The following is a 25501-nucleotide window of genomic DNA, read 5'->3' on the forward strand; positions in this document are numbered from 1 at the left end:
CGCCGCCGTCACGCTCGCTTCTGACTGGAAATAAAAACACGAGTTTCGCACGGCCCTGCTCGCACAAACCGCCCTGTATAAGCCTAAAATCGCCTCACAGCCCGCAGCCCACTGAGGGCGGCCGGCAGGCGGCGGGGTCGTAAAATGCCGCTCCGCCGGCCCGCCCCCCCTTCCCCCCGTCCCCTCACACGGCCATGTGCCTGCTGCCCGCCTCACAGACTAGGAGTTGGAGCCGTATTCCCAGGGAAATTGGAGCAATACACACTCAAAATTATAAATAAATAAATAAATAATGAGCCGAAACTCCCCTCTCAAGTCCCTCAGGTGTGGCAGGGGCACGGCCCCCCGCACCAAAGCAAGACACGCTGCAGCTTACTGACCGCTTTGACTTAAAAAAAAAGGTCTGAAAAGCCCTCAGGGAATCAAAATACATCATTGGAAACTCGATGACGAGGTTAAAACAGAGGTAGCTTTAATGCTGCTTCAGGCTGAGGAATTTAAACCCAAGTTGAGAACGCACAGAAAATGGTTCGCGTTTATCAGTTCGCAACAGTACAGTCTCAAAACCCGTGTAAACAACATACAGCATCTCAACAGTGTCTTCAGAATGGATTTGCTGGTTGCCGGCAGTATCTTTTGATGCTTCATCTCGCCAGTTTTATCATCGTTACCAAGTCTCTCATTTGGTTCTTTGCAAAGTGAAATCAGACATGAACATCTCTTCTCCGCGTGAGGAGACGCTGACAAAATTTCTGGAGTACTTTCTGATTCATCTCACAGCAAAATTACACTGATAATGTCATGGATCCTTTGCTTTCCATGCTGCTTCACAGCCTCCTGACTTCAGACAGTAACATGGGTGGCCACTAGGCCATCCGCAGGGTGAATTTAAGCATCTTCAGAATAAGTGGACTCCAAAGGCCTTTTGAGCTCAGGGAAATTAGTTAATTTAAAAAAAATAGTGTAGAGAACAGGAAGAAAGAAAGCAACAATCAAAAAAAATAAATATGTGGAAACCAAGGAAATAAGGAGAGAACAGCAAATTAGGTTTAAAAATAATTGAAACATTGGTCACAATAAGCTTGTTCAAATGGTGCAAGAAATAAGGAAAAGGTACAGTTTATATACAAAAATAGCTTTAAAGTCTTTGGTAACAGTGATTTCTTCATTTTTTTACAGGTCTAGAAATCTAAAAATAGTCTTCCAGTATTCATGTAATTACATTTTATAATTTATTTCCTAGAATACTTTATTAACATCACTTATATAAAACAGAAAATAAAAAGTCAGAAAGATATGAAGGAAATGACCGTATGTCTGTCTTATCTGAAGAAACAGATGTCTGAATTGGGTTCTACAACACGTTTCCCAGTGAGCATATCATGTTACTTTGCTTACATGATACCAAACTTTCCAGGTAAGAAGTTTGCTTTTCCTTGGGAAGTTGTGTTCTTTCCATCACCTGACTTTGAAGGCATGTCTACAGCAACATACCTAATTTGAAAACCACCAGCAGTCACTGAGGAGTCTGACAGAAACTTCAAAGTCATCACATTGCCTGGACAAGAAAAAGGAAAAGGAGGTCACCCTGATTTAAGAAGAAAAATCACCTGGATATGCAAAATAAGCAGAAAACCTCATGGATTTCTAGGTGACACTGGGGTGAGGTTGTACCATGAGTGTGCAGCAAGTATTTTTCAGATTCTGCTGTTACTTGCATTCACTAGTTGAACCTCAAATCATGCATGGAATGGTACATCATTTATTTAAAAGTAACTGTGTTGATGAAAAAGCATGCTGGCAGTTTTGAATAGCAGCTTGGCCGTGAAGCAGAGATCGAGTCTTTGGACATATTAGAAAGCAGGGAGAAAAGTTTATTTGGGCTGATTTTTTTTTAACCATAAGGAGTACAAATATATTACCTGTGCTAATGATATCATCTGGCAACTCATCTCCGCAAAACCTAGAAAAAAAAAAAAAAGAGAAATGTTCATGACTAAACACGGCAGATATGCCCTACCCCGCTGTGTGGGGACACACACTGACCACGGGGCACCCAGGCTGTACTCTCCTCTGGAGCTGTGCCTCGTGGGGCCAAGCTGGTTGTAGCTGTGCAGCGCACATAATTCTCTGCATGTTAAAGCCATTGACTAAAGGATTTCTGTCATGATTTTGTAGTGAGGATTAAGGGAAGGAAAAATGCAGGAACCATTTTTCAAAATATGAGGGAAGTAAATGGTGCAAAACGAGAAAAAAAAAAAAGCACAACAATTTAACAAGGCATTAAGGAAAAGAACAATGGCTCAAGGCTAAGAAAGGAAGAACTTTGTCAAGAAAAACATCTAAAATGATCTGTAAAGGAGAAACAAATGGGCTATATCCTTGCTTTGCTACACATGATTTGTAGAAAGGAAATGAAAAATGGCAGGAATTGGGAAGTGTTTTTATAACTTTTGTTGTTGTTGTTGTTGCTTTGTTTTGTTTTGTTTTGTTTTGTTTTCCCCTCCTGGAAAAATGAGGAATTTTATAGTAAAAATATGACTGCTAAAGAACAAGCAAAGAGATGACAGTGAACAAAAGAAAGTAAGAATTAAGCAAAGAGACAAATGGAATTTTATGAGAGAGACATGGAACACTTGTTCTGTTCTGATTTTGTTACAAAATATTTGACTTCTGTAGCAAAGGATAATTTTTTTGCTAACACTTTACACCTCTCCTCCCTCGTTTTAATTAAAGCAAATACAAAATATTGTTTGAAATCGCTAGGTCTTCCTGCAAAGTCATAGAGAATTAAAATAAGCAGCTGACTAAAAAGTCTCGAGCTCCCTTTCATGTAATTCAACAAAGCAGAAAAGGGCAAAGCACGATTTCCCGAGACTCTTTACAGGGCTGTGTTAATAAAAGGGAAATAAGGTAAGTTGTCAGGTACTATTACTACAAGTATTATGAACATATCAGAGGTGCTAATTGGACAAAGTAACACAGTGTTTTTCTGAAGTAATGTTTCAGAAAAATATATATCATTTGAATATTTTTATATTAAAGTTGGAGTTACTGTACCTGCCCACAAAGCCGTTGATGTCATCATAGCTATCATAGATTTCCAAGAAATCAGCCATACAAGCAGTGTCATCTTCAACATCAAACTCCAGAAACTGTAGATGAATCCGCTGTCCATACTTCACTCTGATATGCCAATAACAAATTTGCTCATTTTCATACTCGTTTGGGTAGCCTGGTGACTTAAAAACATGTTTTGAATCTGTGAAGACTCCACCACATTCTTTTCCTAAGAGAAAAATAAAAACATCAGAGTTCAAGTATTCATTTTGGATATGTCTATGATTTAATGCTTTCAGCTCTTTCACCCAGCAGATCCATAGAAAATCACATAGGGACCTCCAGCATGATAGCATTTTTCATACATTTAAGCAGTCAGCATTCACAAGAAACGTCCGTCATTCCTAGCTTTTGGAAGCAGATATTTTGGAAGACATGATCCAAAACTCACTGAATTTAGAGGAAAAGCTTTCATTGACTTCAGTGGACTTTGGGCCAGAGCTAAGTGCTTCATGTAAAAGGCATTTAGGGTTTCTGACTGCTGAACTGTAAGCTTTAAGGCTGTACTTGCACATTGCCCTGGCATTCCGTTTCAGCCTTTCTTCTTCAAAAACCTCTTTGAAGCGTGTCTTGCGCAAAATAACAAACAAACAAAAAACCCCACCCACCTTGTAAAGGTCAGTGCTCACATATGCTGCATTGTACCCTTAGCACTGCAGCTCTTGCACTCCCCCAAGGGCACAGAGCTCCTGCAGTGCCCACGTTCAGACCTGGGGAGGCACTTTTTGGGTGTGAGTTCAATGCTCTTGGTTCGTCCACAGCCCCAAACTAAGGGCTTTGTGCTCCAGGCCATGTCCCACCTGCAGCCAGAGAGCTCTGCCAGCCCACATAGCAGGCTGCCCATGGAGCACAACTACATTTCCTTTCCATGGGAGAGGCTCAGGCTGTCTTGGGAGTGTTGGCAGTTCAAGTTTCCCTTTGTCCTCCAACCAAACAGAGCATCTGGAAAGCAACCACCTCTCCTCCCAAAGGAGAAGGCTGACAAAGGAGCGTGTTGGGCTGACATAAATGCAGTAATAACGAGTGCAGTAGTCTCTCTCGCAGTTTTCTTTGTGTGCTGAACATCTGTGAGTGTCCCCCACCCCACAGAGCTATTCGGTTAACAACTGCCCAGCTCACATAAACAAGCTCAAGCCCTGCGAGCACAAACAAATGTGCACAGCTGTATAGACGTCACCACCAGCTCCAGCTTCTGGCTCTGCCAGCCAGGGCAGCGCGCTCCCCGGGAGCAAGGGACTCGAATGGAGCACAAAGTTGAACTTCTCTTCTCGTGGTGGTGCCCACTTCTTCCATCTTCCAGCCACGTGAAGTGGTACCGAGATGCAGTGGCTGTGTAAATATTTCATCTGCAGTGTAGGGAATGGAGGAGAATGGAGACAGGGCCCATATCTGGTGAAGTCTTGTCTGTCGTGTTGGAACCATCTCCCCAGGTCTGCTTTGGAGACCCACTTGTCTCTAGCTACACTGCAGTTACACGTGCATGCACACACACGTGCAAGAGGTATTGTCCAGAGCTGGACCTGTCCAGTGGTTCAGTCCCAGGCATGGCATTCATGTCAAGACTTGCTCTATCTCAGGCACGAGGAAGAAGGAATAAGGGTTAACATTTTGCCTGTTTACAGGCGAAATATCCAGAGAATGGTTCCCATGTCATAATGTTTTATCTGTGTATGACTCTACAAATGCATCAGAAGGCTGGTAAGCAGGAACAACAGAGTAGCAGGCACACCCCTATTTCCCTCCAGAACTGTGTTTACAATAAAGAAATAAAATCACTGAAGAACACAACTTTCCAGGGAGGATTTTAAATCACAGCCTACATGCTACCTCTTGGGGAACAAATTCCTACTTCTCATCTGGACAGCCACGTCCAGCCTTAGGAGGCAGACCCTTAGGAGGTGTCTTCAGCAGACTTCTCCCAGAGGCAGCTCCCTAGTGAGGTGGCATTGTCCCTGCAGTGTGCCACAGTACCTCTGAGATGTCTGACAACTCTTTTAGCTCTTTGATGCAAGTTAAAACGCACATGCCTACCTTTGCAGCATTTAATTATAGCTAAACTTCATGCCCAAATGTCCAGCTAATAAAAGGAACACAAGTCAGATTTGGAACAAAATAAAAGGAACAAGTCAGATTTGAGTGAATTCTAGTGGGTTTTTTGTTTTTTTTTTTTTTAGAATAAAAGCTTTAAGAAACCCAAGATAACCAGAACTTCCCTAGATTTTATTTTCTGAATTCTCATGGCTGCTTCCAGACTTTTAGCAGCAGTGCTTGCAACAAGGTGACTGAGAACTTTGAAAGAAATTATATAATTCTTTATGTGCAAACTGGGAAAAATGTAAAGGCAAGCAAAAGGGTAATTATCACTGAGATTGATTGTAATTTTCTAAGCTACCATCTTGCTACAAAGGTAAGAAAATGTGCTTACAGCATAGGAGCTAAACATTTTGCTTAATGCACTGTTATGACCACTTAGCTCAACATCTGTTAAGCACCTCAGGTTGGATGTTTAAATGAAATTGTAGGCTAAATGTAAATGCCTTTATACAAGAGAAGATCACATGAGGAATGTCACTTACCTTTTTGATCAACAACAGCGTATCATCACACTGTTAGTTTCTGGAGGGCCTTTGGTCAGCCCAGTTCCCTACAGCACCAGGCAGTGCAGAGACACCAAGCTCTGAGCGAGCGGGATCTGCTGCTGGTGACAGCAGAGGGTGCAAGGCTCCCGAGCCATTTGTGTCAATACGCCCCCTTCACAGACTGCATATTTAGGATACTGAGGCTAACTCCTTCAGAGCTGGGTGCCTTTGCATGGCCATACAGCAGGGCATTGCAGTCGTAACCTCAGACCCGAGGGGAAGGGGTTGTTTCTGCACGCACCGTTAGGGTTGTAGCAGTAGGCATCCCATCTCTCGCTCCGGTTGAGGCGAATCCCGTAGTCGACGATGCCGGTTCTTCCAAAGCCGCAGTTGGCTCCAGCTTTCACTATGGGATAACCGACCCTGCCCTTTGCCATCCAGCCAGCAGCACACACGTGGAAACCTGCAACACGGGGGGGAAATGGGGCATCGATATGATAAATCAATCCTAAGCTAGAAATGGCTTTTTGTTACGGTAAATCAGGACCTACTCAAGGTGATCAATGACATAGATGTAATTGGCCTAATAGAAATTGGACTACAGGAAAGAACTGTACTTTGAGAGGATAATTTTAAGCTTGGAATGTAAAATTGCTTTATGTTCTCCACAGCACGATCATTGCTTCTTCATCTGAAGACAAAAATCAAATGCAGATGGACTATACGGTCTCCAGGGCTGTGCGTTGTAAGTGCTGTACCAGCATTTGTAATCAAATTATACATTGGATGACTTATGTAAGCAAATAAATCGTGCTCTTTGTTCCCCTTTTGAATCCATGCAAACTTACTGAACCATATCCCAAGAACCAGTTTGCAGTATTAAGTTCTGAGAGTGAATAAATGCTGCACGTGGAAGGTAGCTGAGGGAACAAGGTATTTACTTAAAATACTTCCAGTTTAAATGTAAATACCTAAAATTCCTCGCTAAATTTCTTGCTAAACAACAAGATCCTGCTAATGCACTTTGTGGCTGAGGACCTAAATACGATAGCCAAAGAATGCAGTGTTATTTTGTCTGGTAGAGGCTGATTCCATGTTTTCACCAAGGCGATCTGGAACATATTTGTGGCGTCCTCGGACTGCGAGACAAAAGTGCCCTTTTTACATGTGTGCTGCTGCTGAGAGCCAGGTTCTGACTCAACAGCATAGCCCGCGAATTTCTAGAGAAGAGGTCATTTTCCATTGTCTTCCTAATGGGCTGAATGAATTAATCATTCCTCATCAGGAATCGAATGGCAATGAGGCTCCTGGCCGCTTTGGGGCTGTGCTGCACCCCGAGCCCAGGGGATGCGTGGCACCGGGTGCAGGCACAACCCCAACAGCTCTGCAGGTAGCACGGTCACGCTCTGGTGCCGAGGGGGAAAATTGCATGCAACTCGGGCCAAAATCCAAGGATTTTACAAGTCTCTCGGTCCCAGAGTTCATAACATTCATGAAAATCCAAGGCGCTATGAATGAGCAATGTGAAAAGCAAAGGGCTAGGCTTTTTTTATTTTTTTTTCAGACCTATTTTCCTGGCTGCCTCCAGCTGCTGATACGTGGCCAGGTGTCCTCCTTCGTACTCGCAGACTGCTTTTGCTTCCGCGTAGGTGAGCTGGTATTTGCCGGAGCGTGACTCCCGGTGGTACACTCCAGCCGCTCGTTCTGGGGACCAAGAACAGTAAATGCCTTCAGTACAGCCCTGTGGGATGCTCTCCCGTCTCCCCCAGTCCCCCCAGGACCCACACCTCGGGCTGAAGGCCAGGTGAGAATCGAACCAAGATGTTTAGCTGGTAGCCGTGCCAGTCGGGAAGCGTCAGGAGACGGCACCCCTCCCGCCCCTAAGGTATGGGTTTGCTCAGGAGAAGTTTTGAACAACAGAGCTAGTCAGAGCTTGGCAAGGTTTGAGCAAGGGAAAATCAACAACCGCAGGGAAGGACTCCCGGAGGACTCCTCAGAAAGCAGTAGCTATGGGAACCATCGCTGGTGTCAGCATCGCCGGTTCTGCGCATCCTATCTGACGCGGGGGAAGCTCGTTCTGGACTGCCATCACAGCCTACTTTTGGACGCAGCCCTAGTGCTTTTGGAAGAAGAATCAGAGCTTTGTTTTCGATCTCCAGAGGAGTCACATCACGGCTACTTGGATAGAAGAGAGGTAAAAGTTAAAGGGAATGGAAAAGCGAAATAAAAATATCTGGGCTTTTTTCACAAAGGGCAGGACCAGAACAAATGCTGGCTGACATTTTTGCTGCACAGAAAATTAATACAATTTCTTCTTCTTTTTTTTATTTTTATTATTTTTCTTTGCTCTTGGAGGCCCAACATAAAGCAGCTTTCCAGGGAAACCTAGAAATTGTCAGCGCTACTACAGGTTTTATAATCTCTTCTTGTTTCACTCGCCTGATACCATATGTGCAGAAATCTGTCTCAGAAGCAATATGCGTATCGAACGGAACAGCATTTTTGCTTTTTTTTATATATATTTAGTATAATCTGAGAAAAATGTCTGTCTGCAGTTATTGCTGTTCAACACGATTGAAAAAAAGAAGCAAAACAGGAAGCATTTGTACAGTAGTTACTGGTACCATGGGAAAAAGAGAATGTCTTGTCTAGTGACATACTTTGAATCAGCAGTTTTGGCTAGGTTAGGATATTTTTTTAAAAAAATAATATGGTCACCACTGAATTGTGGTTAGCAATGGTGAGATCCCGTATTAGATACAGAATGACGCTTGCCAATGTAGTTTTTGGACCCACAGTCCCTGGACTGGCGCCCAGTGAAGTCAATGATATTGCTGACAGCAGTCTCAGAAGACAGAGCTGCTTCCCGCAGCATCGCCGGGAATGTCCCTGGCATGGGCACGGGTTTACTTACATTGCGGGGAAAAATCCTTCTAAGAAGTCAGTTGGAGTGCAAAGGAAAGTCCTAACACCGATCAGCTGTGAAATAATGTATGCTACTTTTAAAAAATCTCTATTAATTAAAAATTTCTTTCTAGGAAGTATCATTTTTGATTCACCTAATAGTCTGTCATGATAAGCCCAGCTGTTGTTTCTTTACAGCTTGCTCGTGTTGAATTCAGCACGCATGAAAACATGAGCGCTACAGGAAATAGTGCGCCACTCAGCCTCACTGCACACTCGGGGGACAATGTGGAAATGTGATTATTGATCACTGCAGCTCATATGTAAGTGAACTGAAAGGTGAGTTGAAGTGAGCTGGCAGTGAGTTGAAAACCCCAGATTTTAGTCCTTGGGATTAGCTGAGCTGCCCCCCTTACACCGAGTCAAGGAGTAAGGGGCAGCTGAATCCTACAGCTTGTCACTTTCGCAAGTGACACCAGCACTTTAATTGATGCTAAAATGTCAGTACGGACAGATATCACATTTTTCAGAGCATTGCTGGAAAGATCTGCTCTTCACAGCTTCTACAAGCGCTGCTCTTCCACCAGCAGATGGGACACTTCTCTTCCAACTCACATTTCTTAAAAGCTCTCCGCGAGGCCCAGAGCCAGCAGGGTTGGGCAAGGACGGTGACCCCCTGCTCACCCACAGCAGTAGGTGAGAGTGAACCATGGCCAAGCTCTTCTGCACAAACACACCCAGTGTGAGACTTGGCCTAGTACAGTTCCCTCAATACGCATGGCACGGTGCTACATGTCAAAGGCTGAAAACAAATAACGTAACTTTTAAGTGGAGGACGGCCAGGTACAGTTCCTGGCAGGGTCATGCTGCAGCGAACGGGGCAGGCATGGCCCCAAACCTCCCTGACACATGGTGAAACTGGGACTGAAGAGAGGGGAGAACCTGTTGTGGGAATCCTGATGCTGGCACTGAGAACCAGCTCTCAAATAAGCGCCTGGACGTATTTGGGTAAGGCTGTTCCAATCCTCTCATCGGTTTACAATGAGTCTTTGGTTATAGCGTGCCTGTTTCAAAAACGAGCAGCTATAAAATTCCATTCACACAAGAAAGACATTAGCAGGACACGATACCATCAGCTGCAGGGCTCCGTGTTTACTGGGACAACAAAAGATCTTTTGTAGCACAGAAAAAGGTAAAACACATGAGCATTTCCAGCCTGACCTCTACAAAATATTTGATATTTGTGTTAATGGTTTGTTGAGGAAGAAAGGTAAAATGGAAGACTCCCTTCATTTTCACTCTGGTCTCAGTCATGCTTTATCAGAAGAGGAGATAAGCGAGGCTCAGATGCCACTGCACATTCCTAGGTTTTACTTAGTGGGGTGGGTCTTGCTTTAATGCTTCTCCACAGTTAGTATGAGATTGGGGTTATTTGTTTTAGTGCTCAAATAACTTCCTTTTTTTTGTTTTGTTTTTAATTCAAAGGTTGGTACATTGGATGGCTGTGAATTTGCCCACTCTTTCTTCATTTATATGTAATTTCACTGAATTCTGTTGGTAATTTAATTAACTGCAGTTTGGATTTTGTTTGAGTAATTTTATTGCAGCAGTTGGAATAGATGGCGCACGTTAAAAGGAGTTTCACTGGAAAGCAGAATGGAAAGCAGAGTGGTTACTTCAAAGCTGCACACTGCGCTTCCAGCTTTCTGCATGTCTTTGTTCCTTTAGAGAAAGCCATCAGTTCTTGCTCCTGTCCTTGATTTTCATTTACCCTCATTGTAAATGCTGGAGGTGCAGCAAAACGTTATCTTAGGAGCACTGGGTGTGCTGAGCCCAGGACCCTGGGGCCGGGGTGGCATCATATGGGTGCTGTTTGCCCATGCCCATGCACAGCCAGCCCCCGCATCCTGCAGGAGGATACCCATCACAGGCGGCATCAAATTCAAGTTCTCTGCCCCTGCTATCAAGGCTTAACACAGCCTCAGTGTTTTTCATCCACTGCATCCCTGTGTGCTGCACCAGCCTGAATACAAGCTCTGCTCCTCATATCAAGCCGTCCCCTGCCATCGTCCTCTCGAAGAGCAGCCCCTCAAGGAGGCATGTGAGGCTGCCAGGCTGTTCCCCCCCCAGCACTCCCAGCAGCCGTGGGACACAGCGGGCGTGCTCCAGGTTCAGAAGGAAAGGAAAGTCATTAAAAAGGTGCAGTCAGATGGAAAGCAACACTGACACTGCTCCTTCTCACTTCTGTTCCTGCTGTTCTGGTCCTCTGAGAAGGAGCTGGAGCCACGTGCTTGTTGCACCGGCTATGAGAGAGTGGCTCCGATTCCTCACGAAACATCTCAGCGCTACAAAAACATGTACGGGCTGTAGGAATGCCTTAAAATCCTTAAAGAAATACGCAGCATCCTTAGACAGGAGAAAGGAGTTTGTAAGCATTTTTCTATGAAACAGAGCACTCAGTGCATATACATGTATTTGCTTTGGCGTATTTTATGTGACTGCATTTTGAATACGTTTTTCTGCTGGATTGGATTATTATGAAGACTTATAAAAGAACTCGAAGAGGCATTTAAACCCACTCGAGGTATAAGAAACTATTCCCACAACATTTTTATAGCCCTTTTGGAATCTTTTCTCAACTGTTTAATGATGAGAACGAAGCCATGGCCAAAACATATACATTTCTGTGCTTCCCTGGAAACCTAGGAAAGATACTGATATTATTTCCAGATCATTTAGTTTCAGATGTAGGACCCCAGGCATTTGAAATATGTTCATGCAGAAAATAATTCATTCCTTTGGCAAATGTTTCTTTTCATACTTGTTTTCCTTCATTAGCAGCAGCTACTATTCAACAGTTTTCTCTTCACCTCATGCTGTAGGAAAACACATTCAGATGAAATATTCCATAACTATTTTTTCCTGTGCTTCAGAGAAACAATAAAACAAAAGGCTCCTAAGTACAAAACTTGCAGTCAGTACTGATATAAACTGATGACCAATTTCAATGAAGATTATGCTAGTATTAATGCCTGGCTCGTTTTTGTATTGCTAGGTGTTTATTTTTATGCTGTTAGATAAACACAGTGACTTTTGCAGCGAAACATTCATGATTAAATTATTTCTTACCTAGCCAGATCGAGTTATGCAGCACTCCGTCCTTGAATCCCCATGCTTGAGCCTTGTCCCACAGCAGGGCAGAGAAGAAAATCAGTGCAATCATCTCTTCCGAACTATTAGGCTGTAAATATTCCCTGTTAAAACACTCAGGGTAACCTCCGCTAGCAGCTGGCTAGATCCTATTGGAACATCTGGTAGCCAGATCTTAAATAGTGCTTTCAGCTGTGAGGTCAGCAAGCCTGCTCCAATTGTGCTTGCTGTAGTATTATTACACAATTAAATGTGATGTCTGCAGTCGTCCATGTGACTCACTTTTGGCTCTCCTGATTCCCAGTGTGTCCAAGAAACCATTCTACCCCTAACTACTGCAGCACACATGAACACTTTTCAAGCCAAAGGCTGTTCATTCTTCAGCATTCAGTGTCTTCAGATTCCACAGAACAATAAAACTAATAACCGCTCTATCTGCTCACAGCGTCTCTAGTCACACAGTTTATAGGACCAAAGAGAATCACACCGACTGCTCCTCATTTAAACGTTTTGGTTTTTCAGATATCATTTGGATTTAATTTCACAGCAGCCCCGATCAATTAAAAAATATCAGGGGAATATTTTTCACTGGATATTTGAATTCAATTTCCCTACGTGGAATCTCTAACCTCAAGGCAAACCCCCAGATCAGCACAAAACTACAAGTGTCAAAAACAGATGCTCTTTGTTCTGCAAGTGGGAAATAAAGCTAAAATCTTCCTCTCCAAACCACGGTTTAAAATCTGATTCATAGCGTGACAGCTGTCTGCCTGTCTTCCCTTCTGGCAAGAAGTGAATACTGCAGCTGCTCCTTGTGGATGACTGGGAGAGTAGAAAGGGGGGAAAGATAAGAGTATGGAAAATGGTCCGGTGGCCCCACACAATGAGCAGCCATCGGAGGACTCTGCCCTCCAGTTCTGCTAACATTCATAACTTCTGAGTCAGGAGCTGCAGCAAAAGATGTGCTCATGGCCATGAAGACAATCGAGTTAAAATAAATGAAAAACAGAAGTCCAAAGGAAGGGGTGGAGGATTCTGTGCCTACTCAAAAATATTTCACATAGATGACTGCTGCATCAAGGAGGAAGATATTCTTCATCGCTCCAGCCTTAATATAAAGCGATGAACACCTAGCTACACTGCAGACACATACACAAACACGTATTCCTCCCACCTACATCTCAGGGGAGACCTGTGGGGAGATGGAGCTGAGAAAGAGCCTTTCTCCTGCCTCAGACAGTAGCAAGGCACCTTCCACCAAAACACCAATGTCTCAACTTGTTTCTCTCCAGCACTCATTGATGAGAGCAAAAGTTCTCCTAATAAAATTCATCTAAACGTACCTTCCTGGTGTGCATACCTATGCCTAATCCGCACAAGTCTGGACCTTCTGTGTGCACAACCTCTGTATGTCCTCTTTGCTTGCTGTGTATATTGCCTGTATATTCGTGGTATCTTCTGGGGACCTAGAAACAGCAAAGAGGTGTGAGGGAAGGAACAGAAACCAAAGGAAAATGAAAATTCAACAGCAATACCACACACTGGTCACATAAAAAGACAAATTACTGAATCAGGTGAAGAGAATCCTCTTTGACACTAAGATTTCTCTTTCTGAAAGAAGTTGGAAGTTCTTCTGTGCTCAGGCCACCTTTTCTCTCTGCCATTCAGTTCCTCTGGATGGCACCGTGACGTGAGCTGATTAATGGCCTTATCTCAGAGCCAGATGTCCACGCCACAGGAGTTCTGTTCCGGGAGGTGGGTGCCAATCCCACAGCATCACAGAAATGTGTTCAGAGTGACTAACTCATAGGAGCAAGGAGCACATACCAGCTTGGAGATGATTTGTAATAGACTAGCATGGTGAAATTCTTGAGAAAGATGCTCATGCCCTAATGAATAAAAATCCCCGATATTATTTTTACTCAAGTTAACTGTTAATGATGAAAGGCCTCGGGTAGGGAAAGCAACCAAGTAATTTCAGGGCATAAAGTAACAAACAGTTCTGGTAATGACAGGATCTGACAGCATCTCTTTTGATTTATACTGGGGCTGATGTTTGAATGAGTATATCCCTCCCTGGAGAAACTGGGCTATCTGTTAGTAAGTCCAAAGAAATACAATGGCTTGTGAATCATGGAATCACAATGACTGAGGCTGGAAGGCACCACGGGAGGTCGCTGAGTCTTGAAATCAGGATTCAGATGTCTATCATAATCCCCTCAAATTAATAAGCTTCATCTTTGTTAAAAGACAAGAGAAGCTCTGCAGGGTTCAGTACACATTTCCTAGCGAAGAGCATTTGGGTATGGTGAATATTTTGATACCTGAGGAAACAACATAAGGTTTGCTGTTGTGTTGACATTAAACATATGCCCCAGATCCAGCCTACGCCTACGTCTGTGCAACTCGCAGTGTCAATAAAGCAGTGCGTCCAGTCCTATACATCTGGCTCCCAAGTGAGCTGGAAAGGAAAGTTTTCATCTGTAAATCCTCGCAGACCCTCTCACCAACAAGGAGATATTCCACAGCTGGAAGGGGGCACTTCGAGACATTCATCTGACAGTATTTTCTTAAGCTTTCTTCCAAGTTTTCCACATTTAAATATATCCCAGACAAATCTTAAATACATTGGGGTGGGAGGGGGAGGGAGAGGGGCTGGGGGAGCTTTTCTTAACTCTTTCCATACATACATATGCTAAGTAATCCTGTTTGAAAGTTGTTCTGTGGTTTTCACTAGCATTTGAGGTGAAAACCTAACTTGTTAGTTCTCAAACTGTGGTCTGAAGCCTACTGTGGAATAAAAGTGATTCCAGTGACAGAGACACAAAGCAATCCAGTGGCTGAAGGGATGAACCACTGGGGATGAAGGAATTAAGAAAACAAACAAAAAAACACAACAACAACAAAACCCAACAAGCAGCAGTGTATGTGGGTCACAAATCTCTTCTGAATTAATTTAAATACAAAGCACCTACTTACGCCAAACAAAGACCTAATTTATTTCGAGGTGATGTTGGAACAGGGGCTTAGATTTGATGCCCTTTGAAAGAAGTCCACTTCCAGTTCTATCTTATTTGTATCTCATTTTGTATTTTTTTTTTTTTAATTTTTAAAGAACCTTTCTTCTAAAAATAAACCTCCTTTTTCCTAATGAACTGAGCTGTCAAGGTACAAGTTAAAGGACGATCCCACACTCGAGGACGTCCAAGAGCTTTAAGAGCCACCAGCCACTGAGCATCTGCTATGCAGTGGAAATAATCAGCTAACTCCTGACAGAGCCTCGTGTCACCTCTTCTTGTGGACTCCCCGCAGTGACAACTCCACAGCCTCCTGCTGCTTAGCTCCTCCTAACATTTCAAACCTCTTCCTTAACCAGAACATCTTCTATTATCTGAAATCTTTCCCGCTGCAGTTTTAGCCCATGACATCTTTTTGCTTCAGCAGACTGAAGGAACTGATCTCTTACCGCCTCCTTGCAGCAGCAGAGTTATGTTATGACTGTTATCGTATCTTGCTTCCCTAAAATAAACAGGCTGTTCTTTTCATCTCTCCGGGAGGTCATATTCTCTAGACTCACAATCATTCTTGTTTCCTTCTCCTGTGCCCTTTCCAGGTGGCACATCCTTCTTCAAGTGTCATGCCAAAACTAAACACAGATCTCCAACCAAAGGCTCCGTGGTGGCAGATAGCACGGAATTGTGGCGTGTATTTTCTAGCTGGCATTTCAGTTTATTCAAAATCCTAGCCTGACATTTGCTGTCCGTCACATTTCCTTTCAAAACAACCAGTCAGATTTTAAATGACCTACTTAATGAAAAGCACCTTTTATAAGAAAATTCTGTAAGTATGAAAACAAATTCAAAATGAGAGAAACCAATGAGATTTGGTCGATCTACCTGAATATGTTAACTTCCTTTTCTAACCTCTTTTTTTCCTGCATGTTTTCTGTTTTAGCAAAAGCTGACAAATGTTACAGAAGTGGTGTGTTGTGAAAAAAAAAAAAGTTGATGAAACTCCTCCATTTCTGTTTTGGATTATGGAGAAACTCACTTCACCATTAATTTACATATTAGGTTTTCCAATTTTCCACACATTTATTGTACTTAAAGAAAAGACAAAAAAAAAAAAATCTAACCAAATTTCCTAACTTTTTCTGTTCCCTACATGCTTCAGATGATTCAATTTTAGAATAATTTTATAACGTGAGAACTTATTTGGCCAATGATTTTACTATTTATTGTCACAGTGTTAATCCTTTAGAAAGTATTTTGCCCTATAACTAAATATTTTTAAACTTACTCTACTTTTTTTTTATTATTATTATTATTAGTTTAATTCTCATTAAAATCAATGCCCATTCTATCAGCAACTTCTATGAGATAAGGATCAACCATTGTGTGTAATGGTGCCTTAGTTAAAAAAAAAAAGGCAAACTAAAATCTTTATGTGAAAGTAGAACAACCCCAAAACATTTGGGATTATTAAGAGCAGATGTTAGGAAAGTATAATGGATTCACTTAGTAAAAAATCTGAACGTTTGCCAAGTTAAAATATTTGTTAGTTGAAGTCCTATGACAGTAATTCTAAATAAAATTGTTGGACCTTTAAAAACTAAAAATATAGACAGACATAAAATTTACAAGTTTCTCATGGACATTCTTCCATGTTTACACTGTAAAACTACATACATATATTTAAAAAATCACAAACTGATGTAGGCAGTTTATAGAATATGATACTGAGGAGTGGGTCATATGGTAGGGATAATCCAAGAAAAACAGACTCCAAAAATTGCCAAAAAGCTCCTAAAAGTAAAAATAAGCTGCAATTCTAGCCATTGCAAAGCAAACTGCAACAAAATGTTGGCTGTGTGTGTGTGTGTACGTGAAAATATTAACACTCAACTGCAAAATAAATGTACGTGGAGTCAAGGAGGAGGATGGATGGAATTAAGTCCCTTGGGACCACTGTTGAGGCACTTCCAGGTCTGTCCTGGTATATCAAATACTAAATATCATAGAGTCAGTGTAGTAAAAACCATGCCCCAGGCCTTGTTCTTCTTATGGTTTAGAGTAATAGTTGGAAACAAGGAGTATTCAGTCTTGTAGCCAAAGCGGGGCAGCTTCAGAGGGGATCATTGGGAGGTACCCCCAGATAGCTCCAAACCACCACCTCGCACGTGCTCTTTCCAGCTGAGCTACGTAGGTTCTAACATCCTCATGCAGATAACACAAGGAACCCATATTTCTGAAGCCATTATCCAACGGTGCCAACACAGAGAAGTTTTCCTGTCTGCTGGGACAGGTCCAGCCAGAACTGAACTCTCCGCCACCCACCTGCAGCTGGGAGCACTGCTGTCACGTCTGACCTCAAAGACAAAACGTTTGGATCCCAGGAGAGAGCCTGCCCACCAAAATGCTGATCTGGATGCCATCGATTTACCATTTATGTTACGCCGAGCATGAGGCTGTGCTGAGACATTAACAAGGTTTTAAAGATGCACACGCGCCTGTAACACGCACATAAAAAGCTTGTTGATCAGGAGTTTAAAAGATGATGTGCTTCTTTTTAGTAAATTTGTCCATAAAAACATTACTGTCTGGCAAACTTATACGAATCACCTCATACTTACAAACAATAGATTTAAAAAACGTTGTATAATATCTATTTTTACAGTGGTGAAAGCGAGATTGGAGCCAAATTGCTGGTGCCCCTTCAACCACATGGAGACAATTTCTGCAAGAAAGGCTCAGTGTCCACACAGCTGGGGAAATAAACATTCCTGTAACCTTATGTGCTTTCAGATGAGTGATTCTAAGAAATCCTTCCATGTGTGGCATGGTAGAGATACTTATTTATTCCTACAAAGCATAAGCTGCAGTGAATAATTACTTCTGCAGAAAGGAAAAAAAATGTTTTCCCTTTCTTACAGTTTTTGTATGTGCACTAATTTATCTGACTACTCAGTTTTGTGGCAGGACATCTCTGTCCTGCCAAGATTTAAAATACTCCGTGTTGACAGCATACAATAATAACTAAATTAAAGAGCACGATAAAAATTCACATTACTCATGTTACATTTGCAGCGAGGTATCGTGTAAGTTATTGCAAAATTGCCAGATTACATACAAGGTAAATGCTCATCCTCACTATTATTTTTCTTTATAATGAAAATGCCTGGGCATTTACAGGGCTTATTTTAATCTCCAGTGCTTGTAGTTATTTAATTGGCATACACCATAGCACAGGCATTCACACTATTTAACTGTGAACATTTAGTTTACACATGTGAATTAAGAGCCTTTGCTTTAAGTGAGCCTCCAGTGGGCATTCAGAGTCTGTGAAAGTTTTTTCTGGTTTAGTTTAAATCTCATTCATTTGTCCTGGCTGGGCTTCCTTTGGTGGGTGGTGAGCAATTCAGTGAACAATCGTGTTGTGCATTGCTTGTTTTGTTTTTTCTCATCCTTCTTGAGTTCTTGCACTTTTACCTCGTTTTGATTCTGCCCCCCAGGGGAGGGAGCAAAGGGCTGTGTGGTGCCGGGCTGCCAGCTGGGTTACACCACAGGAGGGGACAGCCACAGGACCCAAAGGAATGGCACGGAGCTGGGACAGGGGCTGTCAGGCTGGGTGTGAGGGAAAGGTTCTGCACCCAGAGGTGCTTGGGCACCAGGACAGGCTCCCTAGGGATGTGGTCATGGCACCGACCTGCTGGGGTTCAAGAAGTGTTTGGACTTCTCAGGATGTAGGGTCTGATTTTGGGGTGGTGCTGTGTGGAGCCAGGGCTTGGACCTTACTGATTCTTGTGGCCCCCTTCCAGCTTGGGACACTGCATGATCCTATAAGGTGCAGGCACCCACCCAGGTGCCTGTCCATGCTGTGAGTCCTGCGTGGGCAGACATCACCTGCTTTCAAATGCAGACCGGTGCCTTAGATCTGGAAAAAGATGTTTAGAGATTAGGACAAACCTCGTTCCATGCTGTGACCTTGGCTTCCTGGAAGGCCACCAGGCTGGCAACACACCAGCACCCCTTGTGTGGACTCTCCAAGTTCAGCCCCTCCGCTCACCTGGCCAGCCCCAGCCTTCTGCACTTTTCTGTTTGCAGAAGCTGCCAGCCATTACTGACCCCTCCTGATTTCTCCTGCTATTACTTTTCATGTCCTTTCCTGTCGTCTTACCCCACTTTGCATGATACGTCAGATCTTGTAGCTGAATAAAGGGATCTTCCACGGGAAGGTCCTTTGCTGAGGACATCATCCTTGGCGTGGGAGCAGCATGGGAGCAGCAGAATCTGTCTGTGGTCTTACAGTTAGCTCGTTAGCTCAAGGGCAGTACCTCCAAACCCACAAAAGCTACCCATACACATTAGTCTGCTTTGCAGAATGATGATAAACTCCTTTCTGAAGCCCAAAGAGATGAATGTGGTGATAACATACTCAGAGGATTAGTCCCAGAGTCCCAGCAGTCGTTGCCTAAGACGTCCCTTTATGTCTGCAACACTCATTTCCTACCACACTGCATATTCATTTTCTCCTCCTCCCTCCTGCTGTTTCAGTTTCTGAGGAAACCAAATTTATGTCTTTTCCTAATGCCATGGTCACTCGGTATTTTTACCAGCTTTTTTTTTTTTTATAATTTAATTCCATTTCCTATCACACACTACGTCCCCACCACCCATTTTCTAGTCTTCTGCAAAGAGCCAGGCTATGGCTTGGCTTACACGCCTGGGCATAACTCACCCCCTGTGAGCTCAAGACAAACAAGCTGGTGTCTCCGATCGCTGCCTTACACATGCAATTCCGTGATTACAGCATTCGGGACAGTTCAAACGAATATTCCTGGCAGTGTGTCATGTTCCTGGAAATGCCCAGTTGCTCAAGTGGGCTAGGGATGGCGTTACCATGGCACGGGGTATTCCTGTTGCATCTGAAGTTGTAATGTCTTGGGTCTTTCCTTGAGGTCATCACTGACAATCACCATCAGCACCTTCATTAGATAATGGTTACTGAAAAAGTCATTGGCTGTGGACAACATCATACTTTCCTCTTCCGATCATTCTGTGCTTTTTCTATTGGTATATTTGTTTCCCTTGGCTGTGAGCCACTGTCTGCTTCCTTGGTAATTTTGATATACGTGTGTTTTTATGGAGTTCATATTCACCTTCTTTTACTTCTCCTCTGAAGGTACATTTTCTTTGCTCTCCTTCTCATTATGGAACAGAATAGACTGACCTATCCCGTATTAACATTTCTCCATTAAGTCATTTTTATATTATTGTGGTCTCAACCTCCTCTTCATGTGTTTATGAAAATGCCCTTTTGCTTTGATCACGTACTTGGCAGATTGTGACTTATCAAATTTCATTTTGTAATATTTACTTTTCCTTGTTTTTCGGGCTCTGACTGTGCTTCTCTTCCTCTGTCAGCTTTCACTTTTGGGCCATCTTTCATGCCATCAGAATACTTCCAAATAATAATCCAAACAGGAAAAGCAATCCCTCTCAAGAGGGATTAACTCAATTGTACAAATATATTGATGAGCTATAGTGGTTTTTTGTTCGATTGTTTGTTAAAAAAAAAAAATCACTCACAACATGTAAAAAATAGATAAACATAACCCACCTGTTATTAAACATTTTTTCATACAGAGGCTTCAGTGGCATTACAGCTTCTGTTACTTATAATGTAATTGATTTGATTTTTATCTTGCTGAGAAAGAACTGACAGTAAATATTACCAAATGCCACTCCCAGACACTGAAGCAAATATCAAAATGGAAATACATGTGGAAAACAAGAATTTCTTGCCACCTGAAGATGAAAAGGCAGGAAGAGAATTCTTGTTGATCTAATGAACAAGTATGTCTGCAGGACTTTTTTCAGTGTAAGGGGTCCTGCTACAGAAAGTGCCTTACTGGCACATGAATTTCTACATTTTATGAGGGATATACATAAGCATACAGTTTTCCAAACCTTTGTGTTATCAAAAACCCCATGTAGCTGATTCAAGTGACAAACCTGATCTGCCTCTGGGACAAAAGCAGGATGAATTTTCAGTCTGTAATGTAGCATCTTTATCTTTTACAAATTCATCCTGCAGAAAAAAAATAAAATGTATCAGACAATGTCCTTGTTTGATATATTGACAGAATTGCCACAATGGATTTTGCTAATAAAAATTAGGTGAATTTTGCTTTTTTTTTTTTTGCTTTTTTTTTTTTTTTCCCATATATATGTTTCCCTACAGGTGCGATACGTGTGGGTTTTGACCTTCAGTTGTTTGCAGAACAGCTCCGGAAATTTTATACGCTGCCTCCCAAGAGCTGCCTCCTGCATGGTAGGCAGCATAAGCAGAAGGAGCAGGGCTGGCTGTCATTCCAGAAACTGTCTGCAATGTCCTCTCTGAATATTCACAGCTGCATCAAATCAAAAATCAATATCACAAATTTAGAGCGCTGTAATGAATCTGTAGTGCTGAATGAATCATCTTTCCAAATAGCCAGAATGACACATATCTTACCCAAACTTTACCGTATGTTGAATATCTACACTTTGATGCAAGAATTTTACTGCCTGCACACTCATGCTGGGTAAGCTCATTACTTGGAATCCTTTGCACCGAAATCCAAGGAAAACAATAAAACACATGAACTTTTAATTTGCTGCTGAAACATAAAGAATAAAAGATGGAAAAGAATAAACTTTTCTGTCACTTCAAAATAAAGTGATTTTTTAGAGAAACACTAATTTTGGGTCAAGTTATCATTTGGTTTGGTTTGAAGTACTTCATTTCATGTTTTAAATGTTTTTGTCATGAAATATAAGTATCTTCTAAAACATCTGAAATGAAAAATCAAATGGTCTCATTTTGGAACAGTAAAAACAAATATTTGAACACTTTTAATATGTTTTCTTAGTTGCCACGACTGTTTTTGCCCATATTTATTAACAATTTTCTCCCCCCTAAAGCTGCTAGTAAGTTTTCTACGGGCAAAGTATAAAAATATACATTCATATGCTGTATTCTAAAGCTGCCTTCAGCTGTGAATACCATCACAATGGAGGTTTTAATGTTGATTTAACATATAACCACGATGACTTTCAGACCTGAAGCAGAGTATCAGGGAATATGGTCCAGTTTTTTAAAAGCCAGACACAGTAAAACGTCTTCAGCCAGAATCAGTGGTGTAAAAATAGTGTTAAAAAAAAAAAAAAAAAAGAACACTCCAAAAACTAGACAGAGCTCTTAAGAGGTAGCAACACTGCTCAGAACCGAGCTGGATTAGCAGCTGCTGTGTCTTTATCTTCAAAAGAGTGCTATGTGTGCATGAGTACAGGAAGAAATTGTAATGCAAGCTCATCCAGAACAATCAAGCCCAGGGTAATTTAAAAATAAAAACAGAAATATAATTAAAAAGAAAAAAATCGTGAAATTTTTTATATATTCCTTGGAGAACTGGCCCATGGAAATATCTTTGTGGAGAAGGTAAGTGGGATTTCCACAGGAGAATAAGAGACAGCCGTTAGTCAATTCTTGGCTTCACCCTGGGCCTTTCAATAAGAAAGGGCAGAAGAAAATGAATTACATGCAAATATCTGCAGGCAGTCTATTCAGCATTCTGCAGCTTGGGCTCTGCCAAAAGACTTAAGGATGGAGGCAGTAGATGGAAAGAGAAGCTACGTTCTCTAAAAATGTGAGCTTTTCGTTTTTACTCACCTAATTCTCCCAGTCAGGTTCGGTTTGTTAAAGCCTATAGAAGATAATACTTGGAATATTGGTTCATAATTTAATAAATCCTGGGGCTTGTGTGAACGAGGAATTGAGACGAACTGACCAAAACACTGGTGTTGATAAACTAAAACTAACGCATTCAATTCTCATTAACAATTTTTTGGGCAAAATGACCTTTCTTCCCCATTTCGACTTCTAAGCTTTTCCAGCCATATGTCAAGGCCAAAGCTACATAATACTGGGATTATGTTACTTCCAGAGATATCTGCTACAAAAGCAGTCACCACACTTTAACTTATGCATATTTACTTTTTAATTTAGCTCAGCTGTACCGTGGCTTTCTATTTAAGACAGCATCTTAAATCTCAGTAAGTGTTTCTTTCATGAAGCATGGTATGTATTAAATAATTGCTGGAAATTAAATAAGGGAGAAACTTCAAAATCTCTTTCAAAAAGCATTTCTGGAGAATAAGGCACTTACATAAACATTCCCCAAAAGATTCCCTAGATAGACTATTCATTAGAGGCACCAAGAAACCCTGCTGACTACAAAGTCTGGCAAGAAATAGAAAAGATCCTTTTTTCATCTCAGAATCTGTCACTGAGGCCAGAGGCACACCCCAGAAGCACTGTGCCCTCTGCTCCAGCCTTTTCATGGCCACTGGTCAGCCTGTCCCTGCTCACACCTGGGATTGTGGAGGCAGTGGGTTTTATTCCTAAGGAATACAAACAATCCACTTCTAGCCATTCGTCACAGAAAACAGAAGGAGAGAGTAACGCTACTGACAGGGACATCTCTTCTACTCCCTCTTCTACCCTTCCTTCCCTCTCATCTATGTCCTCTCAGTTAAAAAGCCTTGCATGCTAGAATTTGTTCTGCCTATGTAACCCGATAATCCGCACTGAAACACCACCAGCGTTATCTGAAAGAAGCATTTCATTAACATGCAGTGATTTACAGCCGGAGAACTGGCATGGGATTCAAGCCTAACAACATGCATCCTTGATGATTTCTTCTTCATTGTTTGCTTTCTAGCAGTCATGCTGGGACTATTTACTAAACCACTGCATTGCCTCATACTACTGTGTTCTGGGACACACATCTTAGAGAAGCTGAAACATTCCCAAGTCCTCTTGGACACATACCAGAATCTTTCCTGTAAAGAATGTAGATTGGTATAGAGTATTTATTTCACAACTTGCTGTTGTAAATTGACTCATACTTTTGTAAGAGGCAAATATTTGACACCTGAAGGTGCTGGATGTTCATTCTCAGGTGCATTTCTCCCTCTTGCTTTGCTAGAGCGAGGATTGAAAAAGCACTATTTATTTATTATTACTTTTGGTGATGCTTAACATGTAGGGCTCTTGAAACAAAATCTGCAACCTCCTCTGCGGCCCTGAGGCTCTGTGCACCACATCAGAGAACGAAGCTGTGTTTTGTTGAATGCTTTAAGCCATTTTATGCTGGCAGCACCACTGAAATAAGCTGTCGTTCAGCCCCAGTGAGCCTACTGATCCTGCTCCATGCCACCCCCTCCTGGGATGGCATGCTAGTTTTTGACCACAGGATAAACTGGATCAGAGCAAAACCCAACCCAGCTGAAACACAACTTTTTCCAGGGTTAGTTTTTAAGCTGGTTCATTTCCTACTCCATATTGCCATGTGGCTGCACAAGCTCTCAGGACAGGGCAGAAATGAATGGCAGGGGTAGATATGGGGCAGCTTCTTCAGAGCCACCACCACCTGTGTGTCCTTTGTGTCTCGTTGACACCAACTTTTGAAGAACTGCAGGCTTTGGTACCTGAGCAGCGAGATCTAGAACTATCTGCGTGATAGAGCCTCCAAGGAGGACTATGAAGATGGTGAAGGGTCTGGAGGGAAAGATGTGTGAGGAGCGGCTGAGGTCCATGGGTTTGTTCAGCCCAGGTTATTCTATGATTTAATGTGTCTGTGTGCCAGTGTGTGGACAGAATGCGTGAGCAGGTCCTTCAAGAACCTGAACTTTGATTTCTTGTTTCTAGATACCAACAGTCTACAGAATACACCAATTTTCAGACTCTGTAAATCTTGAGGATAAGCAGGGAAGACATCACTATGCCTCTTCTAGCCAGATTCTGAAAGTAAGCACAAAATACTCTGGATAGTGGTGGAACATGGTTCCAACAGAATATCAAAGAACCATCCAAGAGCCATTGGAACACCTCAGTGGTTGAATCTGACTTCTTAGCAGCAAATAGCTGAAAAAATCCAAACTGCCAACACTAAGATGCCACTAGACCTGCCTGGAAAACAAGGCTCCTTTGCAGCCAGGGTACCTCAAGGGTCACGTAGGCACACTGAGCAGGGCTTTCACGATCACAGTTATGATCTAAGCACTTAAATTCTACTTTCTTCTTCGGATCTATTTTAACTTAAAAAGAACCAACATACTCTCCCTCTGAAGATTATGCCATCAGATTCTTAGCAGCTACTGAACAGAAGCTGTGTCATGGTCAACTTGTTTTGGTACAAATAAAAGATAAGCTTATGGCTATAAACCCTCTTCCAGCTTAATCAGAGTATATAGATGCTATAGATGAGCCCTAATCCTACACTGCCAGAAGGATGATGGTTTTCTTTTGAAGTTTCTAGTTCACACTTCTAGGCTCATCAAGAGTTTTTCAGATTTGTAACGAATGAGTTTGGTATCAATGCAGACAGCTCGGAGAAATCCTGAGTTTTAAAGCTTCTTGTACTCTATCCTGTATTTTACTCCTTGATTTTCCCCTTTAGCTAGATTCTTCAGAGTTTTGAAGTCAATGCTTTTCCCATTAGTCTGATTCATATGTGGTTCACACTGTGAAAATCAATTAACAGATCAACTCAAAGTCAACTCCATTTTCAGTTAAGGGACTTGGTCCAATTCAGTATTTCCAATAAATTTCCTTCCCAAAACAAGCACAAACACACTGTTCAGCTCAAATCCCAAAGCAGGCCATGCGAGCAGATTGGATTTGCTGCATTCCTTGGTGTTCGG

The 25501-nt window shown here is 42.2% G+C and overlaps 1 protein-coding gene across 1 annotated transcript; it reads right to left on the minus strand.

The window, feature by feature from the left end:
* Window positions 1-447: 447 nt before the first annotated feature.
* On the minus strand, window positions 448-12556 carry TNFAIP6 (TNF alpha induced protein 6). The gene is made up of 6 exons (XM_005010080.6): window positions 11733-12556; window positions 7266-7403; window positions 6001-6162; window positions 3061-3289; window positions 1923-1963; window positions 448-1558 (listed from the first exon to the last, which is right to left on the minus strand). The coding sequence occupies exons 1-6, from the start codon at window positions 11824-11826 to the stop codon at window positions 1395-1397; spliced, it is 828 nt and encodes a 275-aa protein (XP_005010137.1). The 5' UTR covers window positions 11827-12556; the 3' UTR covers window positions 448-1394.
* Between the last annotated feature and the right edge of the window lie 12945 nt (window positions 12557-25501).

Source organism: Anas platyrhynchos, chromosome 7, assembly GCF_047663525.1.
Source record: "Anas platyrhynchos isolate ZD024472 breed Pekin duck chromosome 7, IASCAAS_PekinDuck_T2T, whole genome shotgun sequence".
Classification (NCBI taxonomy): Eukaryota; Metazoa; Chordata; class Aves; order Anseriformes; family Anatidae; genus Anas; species Anas platyrhynchos.

Bases quoted from the DNA above. Each gene is read 5' to 3' on its own strand.
- TNFAIP6 (XM_005010080.6), bottom strand. From the start codon at position 11,826: ATGATTGCACTGATTTTCTTCTCTGCCCTGCTGTGGGACAAGGCTCAA. The intron at 6,163-7,265 runs GTCTGAAAAAAA...CCCGTGTTGCAG, and splicing joins GGAGGCAGCCAGGAAAATAG to GTTTCCACGTGTGTGCTGCT. The intron at 1,964-3,060 runs GTACAGTAACTC...TTTTTTTTCTAG, and splicing joins ATCAACGGCTTTGTGGGCAG to GTTTTGCGGAGATGAGTTGC.